Source organism: Oncorhynchus keta, chromosome 17, assembly GCF_023373465.1.
Source record: "Oncorhynchus keta strain PuntledgeMale-10-30-2019 chromosome 17, Oket_V2, whole genome shotgun sequence".
Classification (NCBI taxonomy): Eukaryota; Metazoa; Chordata; class Actinopteri; order Salmoniformes; family Salmonidae; genus Oncorhynchus; species Oncorhynchus keta.
Genome location: NC_068437.1, coordinates 37,752,378 through 37,774,599, shown reverse-complemented (window position 1 = coordinate 37,774,599; position 22,222 = coordinate 37,752,378). Strand labels below are relative to the sequence as shown.

Here is a 22,222-nt window from a genome sequence, read left to right as displayed (position 1 = left end):
ATGTAGTTTTTACGATGTGCGTCCCATAAAGTTATACTGGTAGCCTGCACACATTTCACATATGTAACTTGTTATTGTTGGGCAATCAAAGCTGCACTACGGTCAGTGGCTCTATATGTTGCCTAGCAGGTGAAGTGGGATATTTCTAATCAATGCAAAAAGGAATAAAAAAATATAGCTGTGAGTCACAATTAATGGAGTTCACAGGATGAAAGGCCACAAGATCAGTTGGATAAAAAATCAGTGGTTTTAAATGGACACAGTCTCAGTAACTCAGCCATGTTTTGACCAATCCGTTAGTTTGATAAAAACCTAAGTTAAGACGTACCATGGGCCGACATTCCGAACACATTTGGTGTGATTTGGTCCTATGGTTCATGAGATGATTTTAGAAGTATTTTTAGCTCATTAGCGTATGTGAAAATATGCATCTACTGGTATAGTGTAGCCATCTTTGAATGTATCAACACTTAAAGGACGGTTTCATAATTTTCACAATTTCACTGTATTATTCCAACCTCGTAGTGTGAAAATATACACTCAGTGGCCAGTTTATTAGGTACACTCATCTAGTACCGGGTCAAACCCCCTTTGCCTTCAGAACAGCCTTAATTCTTCGGGGCATGGGATTCTACAAGGTGACGGAAACGTTCCACAGGGATGTTGGTTCCATGCTGCAGATGGGACTGCGGTACATTCTGCGAACAGCCCATTCTATCTCATCCCATAATGCTCTATTGGGTTTGGTCAGCAAGCATGTTCAGATACGCTATGGCGTTCAATCGCTGTACAATTGGTATATAAGGGACCTAACGTGAGTCATGAAAACATTCCCCACACCAGGACACCACCACCAGCAGCCTGTACCGTTGACACCAGGCAGGATGGGTCCATGGACTCATGCTGCTTATGCAAAATACTGACTGTCATCAGCATGATGCAACAGAAACCGGGATTTGTCGGACCTGGCAAGGTTTTCCAATCCTCAATTGTTGATCACATGCCACTGGAGACACTTTTTGTTTTGTTTTTAGCTAATAGGAGTAGAACCCAGTGTGATCAACTCCTGCAACAGCCCATCCGTGACCAGGGCCGACGAGTTGTGCTTTCTGAAATATCATTCTGCATCTGAGCTGTTTTCGCCCACAGGACTGCTGCTGACTGGATGTTTTTTGTTTGTTACACAATTCTCTGTAAACATTGCCGTACGTGAAGCCCAGGAGGACGGCAGTTTCTGAGATACTGGATCTGGCAAGCCTGTCACTGATGATCATACCACGCTCAGTCACTTAGGTCACAAGGTTTTCCCATTCTAATGTTCAATCTAAGAGTAAGTGGATGCCTGTCTGCCTACTTTATATAGCAAGCCACTGCCATGTAGCAATTTTCATTAAAGGGGTGGTGTACCTAAATAAACTGGCCACTGAGTGTGTATATAAAACACAGACAATTCAAGTTTTTGACTGCACTGGGCCTTTAAGCATTAGTGTTACAAAGTCAGAATAGTGATCTGTTTATAGTTTCCTTTTTTAAGATATCAATGCCAAACATTACACAGTTCATTGTGGTAATGACTTGGACTCTAAAAGGTTTCAAGTTGATAGGCCATTGTGGAGTGGATTTTCAACGGACTTATATGGACATGTAAAATATGATTTCCTGATTTTGCAAGAGCCTAGCCATCTCTTAACCAATTTGGTATTATTTGGACATGGTTAATAAGAATATGTTTTTCAAAGGTTTTCCTAAATGTCCAAGATCTATCCTGATGGACGTTATGGGTCCTTAAGGCAACTTTGTTCACCATGTGGAAAGATGCCTATATACATTTCAAGTCCCTCGGTCAAACAGGGTTTAAGTGAGACTGTTTACAACAGCGCCACCTATAGGCCAATCAGGACTATTATTTTTGTCTGTGACTCATAGCCTCTTATGCCAAATTAGAGAGAGAGTTAACAATCTTCCCCTGTACAGCAGCAGCAGTAGCAAATGACTGTCTCTATAGATTTGTGCAGCAAACAACTGTTCTTTAAAAAAAAAAGTTTTACAAAAGTTTTACAAAAGTTTGTCATGATATTATTTGAATAGGGAAAGTACTTCAAATGCCCATCTCTAGTGTGCCGGTGTTTGTCAAAACACTGTGTATGCCTCCAATGTCTCTTTCTAACCCTGCGTCTGGTGCTTCCAGTTCAGAGTGTAGTGCTGTGGAGCTGGATGACGAAGGGGGTAGGACCTTCCTGAGGGTGCTGATCCACCTCATCATGCAGGACTACCCCCCACTGGTCTCAGGCTCACTGCAGCTCATGTTCAAACACTTCAGCCAGAGAGCAGAGGTCCTACAGGCCTTCAAACAGGTAACAGCACTGTGTGTGTGTGTGTGTGTGTGTGTGTGTGTGTGTGTGTGTGTGTGTGTTTGATCTCACTGTGTGTGTTTCTGTGGACCCTTGCAGGTCCAGTTGCTGGTGTCGGAGCAGGATGTAGAGAACTACAAGCAGATCAAGACAGACCTGGACCAGCTAAGGCTGACAGTGGAGAAGTCTGAACTGTGGGTGGAGAAAAGTGGAGCCTACGGCAGTGAGGACATAGGAGAGAGTCAGGGCAAGGAGCAGACCATGGAGGTACAGCATACTACAGTACAGTATAGTATGCCCCCTACAGGCCACAGTTGCCACACATCATAGAGGGCTAATGGCTGAGCGAGGGCTGAATCCTTACTCGATATCCAAGTAATTTCTTCAAATCTAAATGTATTTTTGTGTGATTGACAGGAGGCTGGAATCCTGAGCCCAGTACAGGGCGGGGATGTGAAGCCACAGATAGACAGCAACAAAGCCAACAACTACAACATTGTCAAAGAGGTGGGCTGCTATTCTGTCTCTTTGAACTGTGTGTGTGTGTGGTATAGGGTTGCAAAGTTATGGGTAATTTACCTTCTCTAATCTTGGTAATGAAGAGGTAATCTATTTGGTAATGAACAGGTACATTTTTTTATGTCTGTCCATATTGACCACAAGTTTCTAGTGGATATACCATATGGTTCAAGAGAAAATAGCCAAATTAATGAAATAAGCACCTACAACAAAAACATATTTAATTAACTCTGCATCTCTTCCAAATAATAACTTTTTTTCACAACTGCCACCAGTTTGGTACCAAAATATTTACAATGATATGTTGACATAACAAAATAATATATATACTGTAATTGCTGGACTATTAAGCGCACCTGAATATAAACCGCACCCACTGAATTATTAAAAAATATGTATTTTGTACATAAATAAGCCGCACATGTCTATAAGCCGCAGGTGCCTACCGGTACATTGAAACAAATGAACTTTACACAGCCTTTAAACGAAACACGGCTTGTAACAAAAATAAATAGGCTTTAACGAAACACGGCTTGTAACAAAAATTTAAACGGTAGCCTACCAAGAAAGTCATTGGTCACTATCTTCCTCCTCCTGTGCACTGAAACCACTGAAGTCATCTCCTTCGGTGTCGGAAATGAATAGCCTCAGAATTGCTTCATCCGATGTTGGATCGTTTTCATTATCGCTCTCGTCACTTTCATCCGGAGGCAAATACCCCGCTGAGCTCATGCTGCCCCTTCAACACGCAGCAGTCCAGCCTTTCGAAACCCGTTGATTTTTTGACAATGCTCCACGCTGTCAGGACCCACTGGCAGACTTGACCATAAGATGCTCTTCGCCTGCGGCCCGTTTTAGTGAAGGATTTCTCCCCACTTGTCATCCAAGCCTCCCACTGAACAAGGAGCGCCACCTTAAATGCACGATTTACACTGATGTCGAGTGGCTGCAAATACTTTGGGCCATCTGCTTTTCTTCCTTCGGAAAGCTTTTGTCTTTTTGCACTGAGTCAGTTCCTCACGCTGCTGTTTCCAACGTCTTGTCGACTCATTAAGGCCAAGCTCCCATGCAGCAGCTCCATTTCCTTTTCCAACAGCCAGATCGATCGCCTTCAACTTGAAAGCTGCATCATATGCATTTCTCCGTGTCTTTGCCATGATGAGGGTGACAAAATGACTACCGTAATCAGAATGATGGGAAGTTTGAGCGCGCTCGATTTACGTCACATTATGTGACGGTGCTCAGTTTTTTTTGGCGGCATGAATCTTGTGAAAGCGGGAAAAATCCATAAATTAGCCGCATCATTGTATAAACCGCAAGGTTCAACGCGTGGGAAAAAAGTAACTGCTTATAGTCCGGAAATTACGGTATTACAGCTGCTATATGTAACTTTTTGGGTCACCTGACCAAATTCACAAAGAAATGTGAGTTATAGATATGTCATTCTCATTGAAAGCAAGTCTAAAAAGCGCCAGATGTGTTATATTCTATGTGCACCATTTCTATGCTTCCCGTTCTTAAGTTTAATTTTTGCGTCTTTTACTTTTGTACACCAGCTTCAAACAGCTGAAAATAAATTTCACAGCAGTTCAGATGGTTCAATGATTATCTAAACTCTTGTTTTGTCACACAAACTGCAATTGGGCTAACTATTTGAAGTTTAGGAACCAGGAATTGGCAGAGAGATTTCAGCATATTGCATCTTTAAACACCAATGCTATTCACAATGTTGATGGTTTATATTTAGGATAATGTTTACAGCTTTAAAAATATATATATTTTTAAATAATCTTATTGGATTATTTTATATATTTTACATGTGAGGCCACACAGGCTGCGTTTAGACAGGCAGATTCATTCTCATCTTCTTTTCACCAATTAGACTTGGAACGTTTCTGGTAATATACCCTCACTTTGCAACCCTAGTGTGGTATAAGCAGCATTATCAATTACAGTCAATGCAGTCTTTGAAAACACACCATGACGCTGGGATTATTGATTGTCCACTAATAATTTACAGACCGTACGTCGCTGGCCAATGTAGCCATGTTTAATGTGGGCCTGACTTGTAACCTGACTTGCATTTCTTCATTTCTCCTAGGGGATAAATAAAGTTATATTTAATTGAATGTGCTCCAGTAACACTAAATTATAGCAGCTGAAAATGCAAGTGTTTTTAGACTGATTGCTATTGCTGTGTAATGCATGTATTAGTGTCTGATCTGTGTGTGTGTGTGTGGTCAGTAGATCCTGCTGCGGCTCAGTAAGCAGTGTTACCCCGGTAAAAAGAGTCGTGTGCAGCAGCAGAGGTTACTGAAGAACATGGGCGCTCACACTGTGGTGCTGGACCTGCTCCAGATACCTTATGAGAAGGTGAGCACGTCACATTTAGAGATGTTTTACTCACAAGTGGAAGTAGGTGTCAAACACACCGGAACTACCGTCCTGTAGGTTTTAACTCCAACCCTAATCTAGCTCACCTAAATCTAATAATTAGCAAGTTGATATGCTGAATCTGGTTAGATACGACTGGGGTTGAAGCGAAACCCTACAGGATGGTAGCACTCCAGGAACATGGTTGGAGAGTCCACTGCCTTGGTAGCTTTATTTGACCATCTTTATGGATTGATTTTGTGGTGACGCAGTTGTACAACTGTGCTGTCTGTCGGTCTGTGTGTCGGTTTGTCCCCAGAATGATAAGAAGATGAATGAGATCATGACACTGGCCCACGTGTTCCTGCAGAACTTCTGTAAAGGGAACAGCCAGAATCAGGTTCTGCTCCACAAACACCTCAACCTGTTCCTCACACCAGGGGTATGCTCACATATAAACACACTCACACAAGCATGCACATTTCGCTTCGAACACACCGACAGCGTCATTGCATTTTGTTATACCAGAATGACATTCATTTCCAATGAAAAGTTGCGTTTGCCTTGCATTGCATTGCAGAGGCAGTTTCAGTGCTTTTGGTGTGGTACGTACGTTGGATTTATCGAACGTATGTGTCAAACTGTATGTGTAGACGGCTTGACAAAAATAGTAGCAGAAGCTGAATGTTGAACTTTTGTTGCACGCATCCTGGTGATGCTGCGTACTATTTTGCGCAGGTGTTACACATGCATGCACGCATGCATTCACGCCACACTGCGCACACGCATACACACAATGTATACATGCGTGTATAGTTGCACACTCTACTCAAATACACAAACACACAGCCGCACACGTTTGTCCACGTTTTAACTATTATTCAACAAAATAAATGCATTTTATTACAAAATATCCTTTTCCCTCTCCAGCTCTTGGAGGCTGAGACCATGCGCCACATCTTCATGAACAACTTCTATCTGTGCAACGATATCAGTGACCGTGTGGTTCACCATTTTGTTCACTGCATCGAGACGCACGGCAGACACGTCCAGTACCTCAAGTTCCTCCAGACCATCGTCAAGGCCGACGGGAAGTATGTCAAGAAGTGCCAGGACAAGGTCATGACCGAGGTGAGAGAGGGATGATGCAATCTTTGGATGGCTGTGGAGACAACACAATAGCATGGTTTCGACTACCACTATCTCTTAAAATGTGACTATAAAAAAATTATAAAAAGGATAAGTACTGTTATTTTATAGTTCCATAGCTAATCTGTCCTCGCCTGATGACTCAAACTGATTTATTCTGCTGCTCTATGTTCGCTACATACTTCAGTCAGAGACCGCCATCATTGAAGACATTTGTGGTGAGGTCAAAATGAGGGGTGTTGTACAAAACAAAGTCCTCATCTTTAACCAATCAGAGTATCAAAGCCATTGTGGAGAAGAAACTAACGTCTGTGGGCGTGGTGTAGCGTTTGGCCGGAGCAAGGAGTTTGGGTAGCCATGCAAGATCTATCCATTCCCAAAATAAATAAAACGGGACTACTTTCTGACAATACCTTGTGGAGGAATTTGCGTCCCGTTGACAGTGGTCAGAATCTTGGTAGAGGGCATTACAGGAAGTCATTGCATGTTGCGTCTCAGTTTAGGTTAACAGGAAGCGTAAACCAATATCATGGTATGTCCTGCTCATCAGTATCAAACTATACTGAACAAAAATAAACGCAACATGTAAAGTGTTGGTCCCATGTTTCATGAGCTGCAATAAAAGATCTCAGAAATGTTCCCATGGTGGGGTTACGGTATGGGAAGACATAAGCTACGGACAGCAAACACAATTGCATTTTATCGATGACAATTTGAATGCACAGAGATGCAGTGACGAGATCCTGAGGCCAATTGTCGTGCCATTTATCCGCAGCCATCACCTCATGTTTCAGCATGCTAATACACGGCCCCATGTCGCAAGGATCTGTACACAATTCATGGAAGCTGAAAATGTCCCAGTTCTTCAATGACCTGCGTACTCACTAGACATGTTATTCATTGAGCATCTCTGGGATGCTCTGGATCGATGCGTACGACAGTGTTCCAGTTCCAGCCAATATCCAGCAACTTGCACAGCCATTGAAGATGAGTGGGACAACATTCCACAGGTCACAAACAGCCTGATCAATTCTATGCCAAGGAGATGTCTCACTGCATGAGGCAAATGGTGGACACCACGCCGCTAGCTTTTTAAAAGTATTTCTTTCCTTTCTTCTCAGTCATGTGAAATCCAGAGATCCGGGCCTCATTAATTTATTTCAATTGACAGATTTCCTTATATGTAACTAACAAAGTAAAATCTTTTAAATTGTTGCGTTTTTATATTTTTGTTCAGTGTGTATCAGTATGATACAGTATTCCCTATCTAACCTCTACTCGTCTGTCTCCCTTTCTGTCCTTCCCACCCCCAGCTGGTGAACGGTGGCGAGGACGTGCTGGTGTTCTACAACGACCGCTCCTCCTTCCCGGTGCTGTTCCAGATGATGTGCTGCGAGCGGGAGCGTGGGGATGAGGGCGGAGCCCTGGCCTACCACAACACCCTGGTAGAGCTCCTCGCTGCCTGCACCGAGGGCAAAAACGTCTACACCGAGCTGAAATGTAACTCCCTGCTGCCCCTGGACGACATCGTCAAGGTGGTCACCCACGATGACTGCATTGCTGAGGTACGGCGTCACCTTGAGAGGCTGTTTGTCATTGGATGCTGAGGAGCCTTTCAGCAGACTAATGTGATTTCATATCCTTTTATTCAACTTCATCTGTACTGATCTGAGGATACAGAGTAAAGCAGGATTGTACTCTATTATAGATCATTGACATGCACCTATTTTGTTTGCATACAGAGAGTGGTCAGAGGTTTGCTTACCTAGATTCATACCAATGCCTACAAATTGTGATTCCAGAACAGCCAGCCTTGATATAGCCTAGCATTCATTCACTTCAGTGGAATCACTCACACCTGTCATTCATCTGGATGCATGGTTTCTATTGGCCCTCCCTCCCCAGGTGAAGACGGCCTACGTGAACTTTGTTAACCACTGCTACGTGGACACGGAGGTGGAGATGAAGGAGATCTACACCAGCCACCACATCTGGAAGCTCTTTGAGAACTTTTTGGTGGACATGGCACGGGTAATGTCCTCACTAAGGTCCTCCTCAAAGGGATGTGTCTCAATAGTCCAAAACAGGTTATTTTTCCTCTGTTTCGTTGTGTCCTCTTCCTCATCTGCACTGATCTGAACACAAAAAAACAACATGGTGGGTCCCTTAAGGGAATGTGCTTTTCCCCAGTCCAGTTCATTGTAGATGAGGGAAAGGAGAAGAGAAGTCCATTTGACTATTGAGATATACCCCAGGTAAGTCTCTGCCCCCTCACTCCTGAGTGACAGACATACTTTACATCCCCCTTTCCTTTTCTGTTTTTAGGTGTGCAACAGCACCACGGACCGTAACCATGCCGACGTTCCCCTGGAAATGTATGTGATTGAGACCGTAATGGCCATCGTCAAGGGCTTCTTCAGCTCCCAGTTCCCTGTCAACAACTCCAACCTGCAGGTATGGCTGGGAGAGAGGTTAACCTTATACATGGGCATTTAAATACCTTCCACAGGTCACTTCCAAATGTTGGAAGGACAGTGGACCAGATTTGGTTCAGGTACTTCCGGCAAGTGCTGATCCATCTTGTAGTTGGCACAACATTTTGAGTGTTATTGAAGTGTCCGTTTTATCTTCTCCTATTATCCCTCGCTCTTTCCTCTCTACCATGTCAGACTCACCAGCCCATCTTCATCAAGCTGCTCCAGTCTTCCTTCAGGATCTATAACTGCACCTGGATCAGCTCAGCCCAGAAGAACAACATTGAGGGCTGCATCAAAACACTGGCTGACGTGGGTGAGTCTCACAGCCCAATAATTGCACTTTGACAGGCCTTGACCAAGGTTGATAAACTGGAAACGTTGGCGATTGCTATAATGACAGGTAGACATTGCAAGTCTTTTGAGTCTCATCCAATAAACCCTGTTATTCTGCCACCACTGTTATTCTGCCACCACTGTTATTCTGCCACCACTGTTATTCTGCCACCACTGTGTATTCAGACAATATTTGCAGGAAGTAGTTCTCTGTTGGTTGATTGGGTGTCATGTCAGTTTATGTTAGTATCTGTGTCTGGAAGAAATCTGGGCCAGTGTTCATAAAGTGTCTGAGTATTCAATATGCCCTGCAAGGCTAAACTGATCCTGTATCAGCACTCCTACGTTGATGCTCCATCAGTTCCTAGTTATAAAGTAGTGGTTTAGTAGTTGGACAAAAAGAGTCGTAACTGATATGGGTAATTTTCTGGATACAATTATGATCTGAATATTTTTTGTAATTATCCGTGATCGGGAAAAAAGTTATTTTCGGGTGCCGGCAAGCATCTTTCTCATGTCAGTCAATCACAAAGTTTCTGTACTGTCTTTGAGTCAGTAATGTTTGTGGTCTAAATAGCTAAATATGTAAAGAGAAGGGCCGGCTGTACGTTGATCCTGCTGCTCTGATTGGATAGAGTGAAGCTGTGTTTCTCTGTCCACTTCATCTGATCACTTTTCCGCACAGGTTTTCATTTATTTATGTTACTATGATAAATCACATGGTGAGGATGTTTCCTATCAAGCTATCGTTGTGCATAATATCTAACAAGTGTGGCAAGGGTAGGGAAAGAATATGAAACGCTAATGCGCATTCTGATCGAGTGACAGCAAACTTGGCTGCCCGCTGCAAGTTGGAGACACACACACCCACTTCTCTGCTCGCTGCTCCTAATCTGCAGCTTTTTCTGCAGTGAGAACGTGCAGGGAGGTTTTTTTGCCAACATCTATTTAGGCATAATAAAACACATTAGTTTTTTCAGATCACAAGTATCATCTGATCCAACTATCAACTTATGGATACAATTACGAATACGGCCATGTTTTAAAGTCTTCCTCGTCTCCTGTCCAGCCAAGGCGCGTGCCATAGCCATACCAGTGGATCTGGACAGCCAGGTGAACACTCTGTCTCTGAAGGCCCACACCAATGTGGTGCATCGTGCCGCCAAGGACTGGAGGATCTCAGCACGCACCCGGCCCCGAAAGGAGACCCTAGGAGGGCCCGACTACAAGAGCATCATTGAGAAGCTGCAGGTGACACACACACACACACACACACACACACACACACACACACACACACACACACACACACACACACACACTATACTGCAGAGAGCATTATACTGTGTTGTGTCCAGGGTGTGGTGGCGTGTCTAGAGGAGCAGTTCAGTCCTAAGGTGCAGGCCGAGTTCTCTGTGTTGGTGGATGTACTACACAGCCCTGAGCTGTTGTTCCCAGAGGCTGCCAGACTGCGCTGTGAGAGTGGAGCCTTCATGTCCAAGTGAGTGATGCAGATGCAGACACTGATCACAGATACACTATCTATGTGCTGCATTTACAGAGCATTTAGACCAGTGCAAAGTTAGCATTTGACCTACCATTGTTCTGGTTTGTGATTTACTTTAGACTATCTAACTGTGACTTCTCCTAAATGTTTCTGAAAAGATATGTTCTAATGTATGATTGTGTTATTCATAATCCTCCAGTCATAGGTCACATGTCTGTTGGTGTGTTTAGATGACTTGAAGCCATGATACTCATCTTCCACCTGTACCCTTCCCCTTGTCATTCAGACTGATCAAACACACCAAGAAGCTGATGGACAAAGAGGAAAAACTGTGTATTAAGATCCTGCAGACACTTAGAGAAATGCTGGATAAGAAGGAGGCCTTCGATGAGCCTGTGAGTACTGATCCAGACATGGTGAGACAAGAGTTTGTTTATATACAAGGTATTTTTGGTATAGGGATGTGCAGAACATCAATATGATACTGTATCAATACCCAAGGCTACGATACAAAAGAATGTATACTGTTGGTTGTCATCAACCACACTAGCATGCCCCATTCAAAGAATGTAGAACTAAGAACAGATAACCATTGGTTCACCCCAGACTTGACTGCTCTTGACCAGCACAAAAACATCCTGTGCGTTCTGCATTAGCATCGAATAGCCCCCTCAATATGCAACTTTTCAGGGAAGTCCGAAACCAATATACTCAGTCAGTTAGGAAAGCTAAGGCTAGCTTCTTCAAACAGAAATTTGCATCCTGTAGCACTAATTCCAAAATGTTTTGGGACACGGAGAATAAGAGCACCCACCTCCCAGCTGCCCACTGCACTGAGGATAGGAAACACCGTCACCACCGATAAATCTATGATAATTGATAATTTCAAAAAGCATTTGTCTACGACTGGCCATGCTTTCCACCTGGCTACCCCAGCCAACATCTCAGCAGCCCCTGTAGCAACTTGCCAAAGCCCCCCCGCTTCTCCCTCACCCAAATCCAGACAGCTGATGTTCTGAAAGGGCAAAAAAATCTGGATCCCTACAAATCAGCTGGGCGAGACAATCTGGACCTTCTCTTTTTAAAATTATCCACCGAAATTGTTGCAACCCCTATTACTAACCTGTTCAATCTCTCTTTCAAATCGTCTGAGATCCCCAAAGATTGGAAAGCTGCCGCGGTCATCCCCATCTTCAAAGGGGGAGACACTCTAGACCCAAACTGTTATAGGCCAATATCCATCCTGCCCTGCCTTTCTAAAATCTTCAAACTTCAAGTTAACTAACAGATCAGTCACCATTTCGAATCCCACTCTACCTTCTCCACTATGCAATCTGGTTTCCGAGCTGGTCATGGGTGCCTGGTTCACCAACTACTTCTGATAGAGTTCAGTGTGTCAAATCTGAGGGCCGGTTGTCCGGACCTCTGGCAGACTCTTTTCTCTGTATACATCAATGATGTTGCTCTTGCTGCTGGTGATTCTCTGATCCACTTCTACGCAGATGAAACCATTCTGTATACATCTGGCCCTTCCTTAAACACTGTGCTAACAAACCTCCAAACAAGCTTCAATGTCATACAACACTCGTTCCGAGGCTTCCAACTGCTTTTAAATGCTAGTAAAACTAAGTGCATGCTCTTCAACCGATTGCTGCCCGCACCCTCCCGCCCGACTAGCATCACTACTCTGGACAGTTCTGACTTAGAATATGTAGACAACTACAAATACCTTGGTGTCTGGTTAGACTGTTAACTCTTCTTCCAGACTCACATTAAGGATCTCCCATCCAAAATTAAATCTACAATTGGCTTACTATTTCGTAACAAAGCATCCTTCACTCGTGCTGTCAAATATACCCTCGTAAAAGACTATCCTACTGATCCTTGACTTCAGCGAAGTAATTTACAAAATAGCCTCAAACACTCTACTCAGTAAACTGGGTGCAGTCTATTACAGTGCCATCCATTTTGTAACCAAAGCCCCATATACCACCTACCACTGCGACCTGTATGTTCTCATTGGCTGGCCCTCGCTACATATTCGTCGCCAGACCCACTGGCTCGAGGTCATCTATAGGTCTATTCTAGGTAATGGTGGGGGCCTTATCTCAGCTCACTGGTCACCATAGCAACACCCACCCTTAGCACACGCTCCAGCAGGTATATTTCACTGGTCATCCCCAAAGCCAACACTTACTTTGGTCGCCTTTCCCTCCAGTTCTCTGCTGCCAATGACTGGAAGAATTGCAAAAATCACTGAAGCTGGAGTCTTATATCTCCCTCACTAACTTTAAACCTCAGCCGTCAGAGCAGTTTACCGATCACTCTACCTGTACACAGCCAATCTGTAAATAATACACCCAACTACCTCACCCCCATATTATTACTGACCCTCTTGCTCTTTTGCACCCCAGTATCTCTACCTGCACATCATCATCTGCAATCCATCACTCCAGTGTTAATGCTAAATTGTAAATAATCCGCATCTATGACCTATTTATTGCCTACCTCCCTACTCTTCTACATTTGCACACACTGTACATAGATTTTGTTTCTAATGTGTTATTCACTGTACCTTTGTTTATGTGTAACTCTGTGTTTGATTTTGTCGCACTGCTTTGCTTTATCTTGACCAGGTCACAGTTGTAAATGAGAACTTGTTCTCAACTAGCCTACCTGGTTAAATAAATGTGCAATAAAACCTGTCTACCTGGTTAAATAAAGGTGAAATAAAAAAATACAATTTGGCTTCAGTTACAGGTGAAGGCAAATTGAAGGGAGGCTGAACTCACTTAATTCGTCTTTCTTTCTGCCTCATTAAAGAAATGCTAGAAGCCGTGACTGAGGCAAACGAGAGTTGTCTTGGTTTGTTCAATGGGCGTGTTATGTTCGCTGTAGCCTACCATTTTGTGTTCCTCTTCACTCACCGTAGTTGAAATATCCCAAATAGCCACCATACTTTGGCTTAACTTCTTGCATCGAGCAATCCCGTATCCGGGAGCGTAATCATAGCCTCAAGCTCATTACCATAACGCAACGTTAACTATTCATGAAAATGGCAAATGAAATTAAATAAATATATTGGCTCACAAGCTTAGCCTTTTGTTAACAACACTGTCATCTCAGATTTTCAAAGTATGCTTTTCAACCATAGCTACACAAGCATTTGTGTAAGAGTATTGATAGCTAGCATAGCATTAAGCCTAGCATTCAGCAGGCAACATTTTAACAAAAACAAGAAAAGCATTCAAATAAAATAATTTACCTTTGAAGACCTTCTGATGTTTTCAAGGAGACTCTCAGTTAGATAGCAAATGTTCCGTTTTTCCAAAAAGCTTATTTGTGTAGGAGAAATCGCTCCGTTTTGTTCATCACGTTTTGCTAAGAAAAAACCCAGAAAATTCAGTCATTACAACGGCAAACTTTTTTCCAATTTAACTCCATAATATCGACAGAAACATGGCAAACTTTGTTTAGAATCAATCCTCAATGTGTTTTTCACACATCTATTCGATGATAAGTCATTCGTGGTAGTTGGGTTTCTCCTCTGACGCAAATGGAAAAATACACGCAGCTGGAGATTACGCAATAATTGCAACGGAGGACACCAAGCGAGCACCTGGTAAATGTAGTCTATGGTCAATCTTCCAATGATATGCCTACATATACGTCACAATGCTGCAGACACCTTGGGGAAATGACAGAAAGTGTAGGCTCATTCCTTGCGCATTCACAGCCATATAAGGAGACGTTGGAACACAGCGCCTTCAAAATCTGGGGCATTTCCTGTTTGAAATTTCATCTTGGTTTCGCCTGTAGCATCAGTTCTGTGGCACTCACAGATAATATCTTTCCAGTTTTGGAAACAGCAGAGTTTTCTTTCCAAAGCTGTCAATTATATGCATAGTTGAACATCTTTTCGTGACACAATATCTTGTTTAAAACGGGAACTTTTTTTATCCATAAATTAAAAGAGCGCCCCCTATATCCAAGAAGTTAAGGAATGACCCTTGTGATTGTGATGCTAACTAGGGCTGTGACGGTTTTGAATGACGGTTGTTTGTCAGTCAAATGACCACGATCAACATTATAATAATTTGAATAACACACCGTCTCAGTATGCCCTATTTTTGGGTGCATGTATCTAATGATACTAATTTGCTACAAAACCTCGCTGAAACAAGGACCAACAAAGTTTCATCACTTTGTAAAGAGTCCATGTTACCACGGAAAGGGACTGAACTGCATGTCGGCTGCAGCTGTCTTCAGTGAGCTGCTTCTTCCATTCTGAATTCCATCAACATCTGCATCAACAATGTCACCACCCATCAACTAATAAAGACCTTCCCAAACCAGAAGCCTTGGATGAACAGAGAGGTCCAACTTCTACTAAAGGCACGCAACGCTGCTTTCAGTTCCGGCGATGGGGAAGCCTACAGCTCATCCAGGGCCACCTGAAAAAGAACATCAAGATGGCGAAACATGACCACAAACTGTGGATTGAGGAGCACTTCAACAACAACTCCGACCCTCGACGCATGTGGTAGGGCATCCAAGCCATCACAGACTACCGGCCAAAAAACCTACCCCCACAGCCAGCGACGTCTCCACTGCTGACAAGTTAAACAGGTTCCATGCTCGCTTCGACAGGGACAACAAAGATCCAGCCATCAAAGCTGAGCTCCCCCCAGACAACCTCCATTTCAGACTATCCATTGCAGATGTGTTGTCTGCACTGAGCAGGATGAATGCACGCAAGGATGCTGGTCCTGATGGTGTCCCCGGTCGTGTGCTCAGTGCATGTACTGGGCAGCTGGACAAGGTCTTCAATGCCATTTTCAACCTGTCACTGGCCCAGGCTGTTGTCCATACATGCTTTAAGACCTCAACCATTGTGCCAGTGCCAAACCTGAATTACCTCCGACCTGTTGCACTCACCCCCATGATCATGAAGTGCTTCGAAAGACTGGTTTTGGCCTACCTTAAGTCCTGCCTCCCTCCAACACTGGATCCCCACCAGTTTGCCTACCGACCGAACAAGTCTACAGAGGACGCCATCTCCACAGCTTTACACTCTGCCTTGACCCATCTGGACAAAACCAACACCTATGTGAGAACGCTGTTCATAGACTTTAGCTCCGCATTCAATACAGTCATTCCTTCTAGGCTGGTCACCAAACTCCATGACCTAGGGATCAGCCCCTCTCTCTGTAACTGGACTTTTGACTTCCTAACCAACAGACCCCAGTCTGTCAGGTTAGACTTCCGGCGCATGCAGTTTTTTGGGGGGGTTTTCGTGTGGCCAACACACCTGAACACACGTAACAAAATACGTCCTGCGCCGACAGAGATGGCCGCCTCGCTTCGCGTTCCTAGGAAACTATGCAGTATTTAGTTTTTTTTTACCTGTTATTTCTTACATTGGTACCCCAGGTTATCTTAGGTTTCATTACATACAGTCGAGAAGAACTACTGAACATAAGAGCAGCGTCAACTCACTATCAGTACAACCAAGAATATGACTTTCGCGAAGCGGATCCTGTGTTCTGCCTTTCACCCAGGACTGGATCCCAGCCGGCGACCCCAAAAAATGACTTCGAAAAAGGGGAAAACGAAGCGGTCTTCTGGTCAGACTCCGGAGACGGGCACATCGTGCACCACTCCCTAGCATTCTCCTCGCCAATGTCCAGTCTCTTGACAACAAGGTTGATGAAATCCGAGCAAGGGTAGCATTCCAGAGGGACATCACAGACTAACGTTCTTTGCTTCACGGAAACATGGCTCACTGGAGAGACTCTATCGGAGACGGTGCAGTCAGCTGGTTTCTCCACGCATCGCGCCGACAGAAACAAACATCTTTCTGGTAAGAAGAGGGGCGGGGGCGTATGCTTATTGGTTAACGTGACGTGGTGTGGCCACAACATACAGGAACTCAAGTCCTTCTGTTCACCTGATTTAGAATTCCTCACAATCAAATGTAGACCAGCGTAGCCTAGTGGTTAGAGCGTTGGACTAGTAACCGGAAGGTTGCGAGTTCAAACCCCCGAGCTGACAAGGTACAAATCTGTCGTTCTGCCCCTGAACAGGCAGTTAACCCACTGTTCCCAGGCCGTCATTGAAAATAAGAATATGTTCTTAACTGACTTGCCTGGTTAAATAAAGGTAAAATTAAAAAATCTACCAAGGGACTTCTCTTTGATTATAATCACAGCCGTATATATTCCCCCCCAAGCAGACACATCGATGGCTCTGAACTTTATTTGACTCTTTGCAAACTGGAATCCATATATCCGGAGGCTGCATTCATTGTAGCTGGGGATTTTAACAAGGCTAATCTGAAAACAAAATTTTATCAGCATATCGATTGCGCAACCAGGGCTGGAAAAACCTTGGATCATTGCTATTCCAACTTCCCCGCCCTCCTTTCGGAAAAGCTGACCACGACTCCATTTTGTTGATCCCTGCCTACAGACAGAAACTAAAACAAGAAGCTCCCGCGCTGAGGTCTGTTCAACGCTGGTCCGACCAATCTGATTCCACACTCCAAGACTGCTTCCATCACGTGGACTGGGATATGTTCCGTATTGCGTCAGAAAACAACATTGACGAATACGCTGATTCGGTGTGCGAGTTCATTAGAACGTGCGTTGAAGATGTCGTTCCCATAGCAACGATTAAAACATTCCCAAACCAGAAACCGTGGATTGATGGCAGCATTCGCGTGAAACTGAAAGCGCGAACCACTGCTTTTAATCAGGGCAAGGTGACTGGAAACATGACCGAATACAAACAGTGTAACTATTCCCTCCGCAAGGCAATCAAACAAGCTAAGCGTCAGTATAGAGACAAAGTAGAATCTCAATTCAACGACTCAGACACAAGAGGTAGGTGGCAGGGTCTACAGTCAATCACGGATTACAAAAAGAAAACCAGCATCGTCACGGACCAGGATGTCTTGCTCCCAGGCAGACTAAATAACTTTTTTGCCCGCTTTGAGGACAATACAGTGCCACTGACACTGCCCGCAACTAAAACATGCGGACTCTCCTTCACTGCAGCCGACGTGAGGAAAACATTTAAACGTGTCAACCCTCGCAAGGCTGCAGGCCCAGACGGCATCCCCAGCCGCGCCCTCAGAGCATGCGCAGACCAGCTGGCTGGTGTGTTTAAGGACATATTCAATCAATCCCTATCCCAGTCTGTTGTTCCCACATGCTTCAAGAGGGCCACCATTGTTCCTGTTCCCAAGAAAGCTAAGGTAACTGAGCTAAACGACTAACTGTAGCACTCACTTCCGTCATCATGAAGTGCTTTGAGAGACTAGTCAAGGACCATATCACCTCCACCCTACCTGACACCCTAGACCCACTCCAATTTGCTTACCGCCCAAATAGGTCCACAGACAATGCAATCTCAACCACACTGCACACTGCCCTAACCCATCTGGACAAGAGGAATACCTATGTGAGAATGCTGTTCATCGACTACAGCTTGGCATTTAACACCATAGTACCCTCCAAGCTCGTCATCAAGCTCGAGACCCTGGGTCTCGACCCCGCCCTGTGCAACTGGGTACTGGACTTCCTTACGGGCCGCCCCCAGGTGGTGAGGGTAGGCAACAACATCTCCACCCCGCTGATCCTCAACACTGGGGCCCCACAAGGGTGTGTTCTGAGCCCTCTCCTGTACTCCCTGTTCACCCACGACTGCGTGGCCACGCACGCCTCCAACTCAATCATCAAGTTTGCGGACGACACAACAGTGGTAGGCTTGATTACCAATAACGACGAGACGGCCTACAGGGAGGAGGTGAGGGCCCTCGGAGTGTGGTGTCAGGAAAATAACCTCTCACTCAACGTCAACAAAACTAAGGAGATGATTGTGGACTTCAGGAAACAGCAGAGGGAACACCCCCCCTATCCACATCGATGGAACAGTAGTGGAGAGGGTAGTAAGTTTTAAGTTCCTCGGCGTACACATCACAGACAAACTGAATTGGTCCACCCACACAGACAGCATCGTGAAGAAGGCGCAGCAGCGCCTCTTAAACCTCAGGAGGCTGAAGAAATTTGGGCTTGTCACCAAAAGCACTCACAAACTTCTACAGATGCACAATCGAGAGCATCCTGTCGGGCTGTATCACCGCCTGGTACGGCAACTGCTCCGCCCACAACCGTAAGGTTCTCCAGAGGGTAGTGAGGTCTGCACAACGCATCACCGGGGGCAAACTACCTGCCCTCCAGGACACCTACACCACCCGATGTTACAGGAAGGCCATAAAGATCATCAAGGACAACCACCCGAGCCACTGCCTGTTCACCCCGCTATCATCCAGAAGGCGAGGTCAGTACAGGTGCATCAAAGCTGGGACCGAGAGACTGAAAAACAGCTTCTATCTCAAGGCCATCAGACTGTTAAACAGCCACCACTAACATTGAGTGGCTGCTGCCAACACACGGACACTGACACTGACTCAACTCCAGCCACTTTAATAATGGGAATTGATGGGAAATGATGTAAAATATATCACTAGCCACTTTAAACAATGCTACCTAATATAATGTTTACATACCCTACATTATTCATCTCATATGTATACGTATATACTGTACTCTATCATCTACTGCATCTTTATGTAATACATGTATCAATAGCCACTTTAACTATGCCACTTTGTTTACATACTCATCTTATATGTATATACTGCACTCAATACCATCTACTGTATCTTGTCTATGCCGCTCTGTACCATCACTCATTCATATATCTTTATGTACATATTCTTTATCCCCTTACCCTTGTGTCTATAAGGTAGTAGTTTTGGAATTGTTAGCTAGATTACTTGTTGGTTATTACTGCATTGTCGGAACTAGAAGCACAAGCATTTCGCTACACTCGCACTAACATCTGCTAACCATGTGTATGTGACAAATACAATTTGATATGATTTGATTTGATAAAATAACTGGCCTTCCTTAGACTAATTGAGTATCTGGAGCGTCGGCATTTGTGGGTTCGAATACAGGTGCAAAATGGCCAGAAACAAAGACCTTTCTTCTGCAACTCGTCTATTCTTGCAGATATCCCATTTAAAACTATTTTAAAAATCAGCCCGTTTCTAGCTACAATAGTCATTTTCAACATTAATGTCTACACTGTATTTCTGATCAATTTGATATTTTAATGGACAAAAAAAGTGCTTTTCTTTCAAAAACAAGGACATTTCTAAGTGACTCCAAACTTTTGAACGGTAGTGTTAGTATTCAGACCCTTTGGTACGTAGAGCTCAGAGAAAGGATTTGACAACTTCACCTACTCAACCCTGAACCTGAACACTGGTGTGCCACAGGGCCGCGTGCTGAGCCCCCTCCCGTACTCCCTCTTCACCTACGACTGCGTTCCTGTAAACGGTTCCAACACCGTCGTCAAGTTAGCAGGCGACACCACAGTGGTAGTGTAGGCATGATCAGTGACAATGACAAGTCAGCCTACAGGGAGGAGGTCAAGAACATGGCTGCATGGTGCGCTGACAACAACCTGGCCCTCAATGCAAAGAAAACCAAGGAGCTCATTGTGGATTACAGGAAGTCTAAAAGCTGCAGCCACGCCCCAGTTCTCATTGATGGCACTGAGGTGGAGCGTGTGCCCAGCTTCAAATTCCTGGGTGTCTACATCTCCGAGGACCTCTCCTGGACCCTCACCTCCTCAACCTTGGTCAAAAAGGTGCCGCAGCGCCTGTACTTTTTGAGGAGGCTGAAGAAGGCCCACTTGTCTCCCAAGATCCTGGTGAACTTTTACCGCTGCACGGTCGAGAGCATTCTGACTAACTGCACCACAGTGTGGTTTGCGGATGCTCTATGGCCGATCGGAAAAGCCCTGCAACGGGTGGTGAAAACTGCCAGCACATCACTGGCTCCCTGCCACCACAGACCTCCAGCGCAAGCGGTGTCTACGTAGGGTGCGGTATCATCAGGGACCTTTCACAACCATGCCACAAACTGTTTTTCCTCCTACCATCAGGCAGGCGGTACAGGTCTCTACGTTCCTGCACTAACAGGCTCAATAACAGTTTCTTTCCAGCTACTGTAACCCTGCTGAACTCTGACACTCTGGCACTAGCCATATCCACCTGCCCACTGCTTAGTACTGCCTCTCAGGGACCTTATTGCATTACTCTCTTTGCACTCTTCACGGTACTACTGGACTCTGACATTGCTTTGCGAAGTCTGATTAAGGATATTATTCAGTTGTACATGCCTACCTTGATAACCTCATTGCTGCTATCCCTGCATTTCAGTTGGATGCCTCCTTGCACTTTCAATTTGCATTCATTGCACATTTAGACTTGCCATTTGTACTTGCCCTTTGCCTTCATTGCACATTTAGACTTGCCATTTGTACTTGCCCTTTGCCTTCATTGCACATTTAGACTTGCCATTTGTACTTGCCCTTTGCCTTCATTGCACATTTAGACTTGCCATTTGTACTTGCCCTTTGCCTTCTTTGCACATTTATACATCCCACTTAATAACACTTGTACTTAATTTGTTTCACTTGTACATTTTTTGCACTCTTTTATTTGCCCTGCTGGTCAGATGCTAACTGCATTTTGTTGTACTGTACTTGTTCAATGACAAAAAAGTTTAATCGTGTGTGTGTTGTGTGTGTGTGTCCATCTATCTATCATCTAGCTATATATAGTACCAGTCAAAAGTTTGGACAACTACTCATTCAAGGGTACTATTTTTTTTTTTAAATAATAAAGAATATAAAATATACATTGCTCAAAAAAATTAAGGGAACACTAAAATAACACATCCTAGATCTGAATGAATGAAATATTCTTATTAAATACTTTTTTCTTTGCATTGTTGAATGTGCTGACAACAATCACACAAATTATCAATGGAAATCAAATTGATCAACCCATGGAGGTCTGGATTTGGAGTCACTTCACACTCAAAATTAAAGTGGAAAACCACACTACAGGCTGATCCAACTTTGATGTAATGCCCTTAAAACAAGTCAAAATGAGGCTCAGTAGTGTGTGTGGCCTCCACGTGCCTGTATGACCTCCCTACAATGCCTGGGCATGCTCCTGATGAGGTGGCAGATGGTCTCCTGAGGGATCTCCTCCCAGACCTGGACTAAAGCATCCGCCAACTCCTGGACAGTCTGTGGCACAACGTGGCACCGCCAGCATTCAAAAGTGACCAAAACATCAGCCAGGAAGCATAGGCACTGAGAAGTGGTTTGTGGTCACCACCTGCAGAACCACTCCTTTATTGGGGGTGTCTTGCTAATTGCCTATAATTTCCACCTGTTGTCTATTCCATTTGCACAACAGCATGTGAAATGTATTGTTAATCAGTGTTGCTTCCTAAGTGGACAGTTTGATTTCACAGAAGTGTGATTGACTTGGAGTTACATTGTGTTGTTTAGTGTTCCCTTTATTTTTTGGAGCAGTGTATACACCTGTTCTGAAAGAACAGAGCAGTGTATTTTGATTTAAC

The 22,222-nt window shown here is 44.3% G+C and overlaps 1 protein-coding gene across 3 annotated transcripts in view; it reads left to right on the top strand.

Annotated features, from left to right (window-relative positions):
- LOC118395799 (inositol 1,4,5-trisphosphate receptor type 2-like) overlaps positions 1-22,222 on the top strand; it is a 159,503-nt gene that overhangs the window by 45,093 nt on the left and 92,188 nt on the right. For 2 of the 3 annotated variants that reach the window (XM_035789733.2, XM_035789734.2), the window contains exons 25-37: positions 2,189-2,354; positions 2,451-2,618; positions 2,769-2,858; positions 5,118-5,243; positions 5,563-5,685; positions 6,174-6,374; positions 7,706-7,957; positions 8,298-8,423; positions 8,718-8,846; positions 9,062-9,182; positions 10,272-10,453; positions 10,561-10,703; positions 10,996-11,125. In XM_035789733.2, the coding sequence (XP_035645626.1) occupies positions 2,189-2,354; positions 2,451-2,618; positions 2,769-2,858; positions 5,118-5,243; positions 5,563-5,685; positions 6,174-6,374; positions 7,706-7,957; positions 8,298-8,423; positions 8,718-8,846; positions 9,062-9,182; positions 10,272-10,453; positions 10,561-10,703; positions 10,996-11,125 (1,957 nt within the window). The remainder of the gene's footprint in view (positions 1-2,188; positions 2,355-2,450; positions 2,619-2,768; positions 2,859-5,117; positions 5,244-5,562; positions 5,686-6,173; positions 6,375-7,705; positions 7,958-8,297; positions 8,424-8,717; positions 8,847-9,061; positions 9,183-10,271; positions 10,454-10,560; positions 10,704-10,995; positions 11,126-22,222) is intronic. The other variant, XM_035789735.2, reaches the window with a different exon arrangement.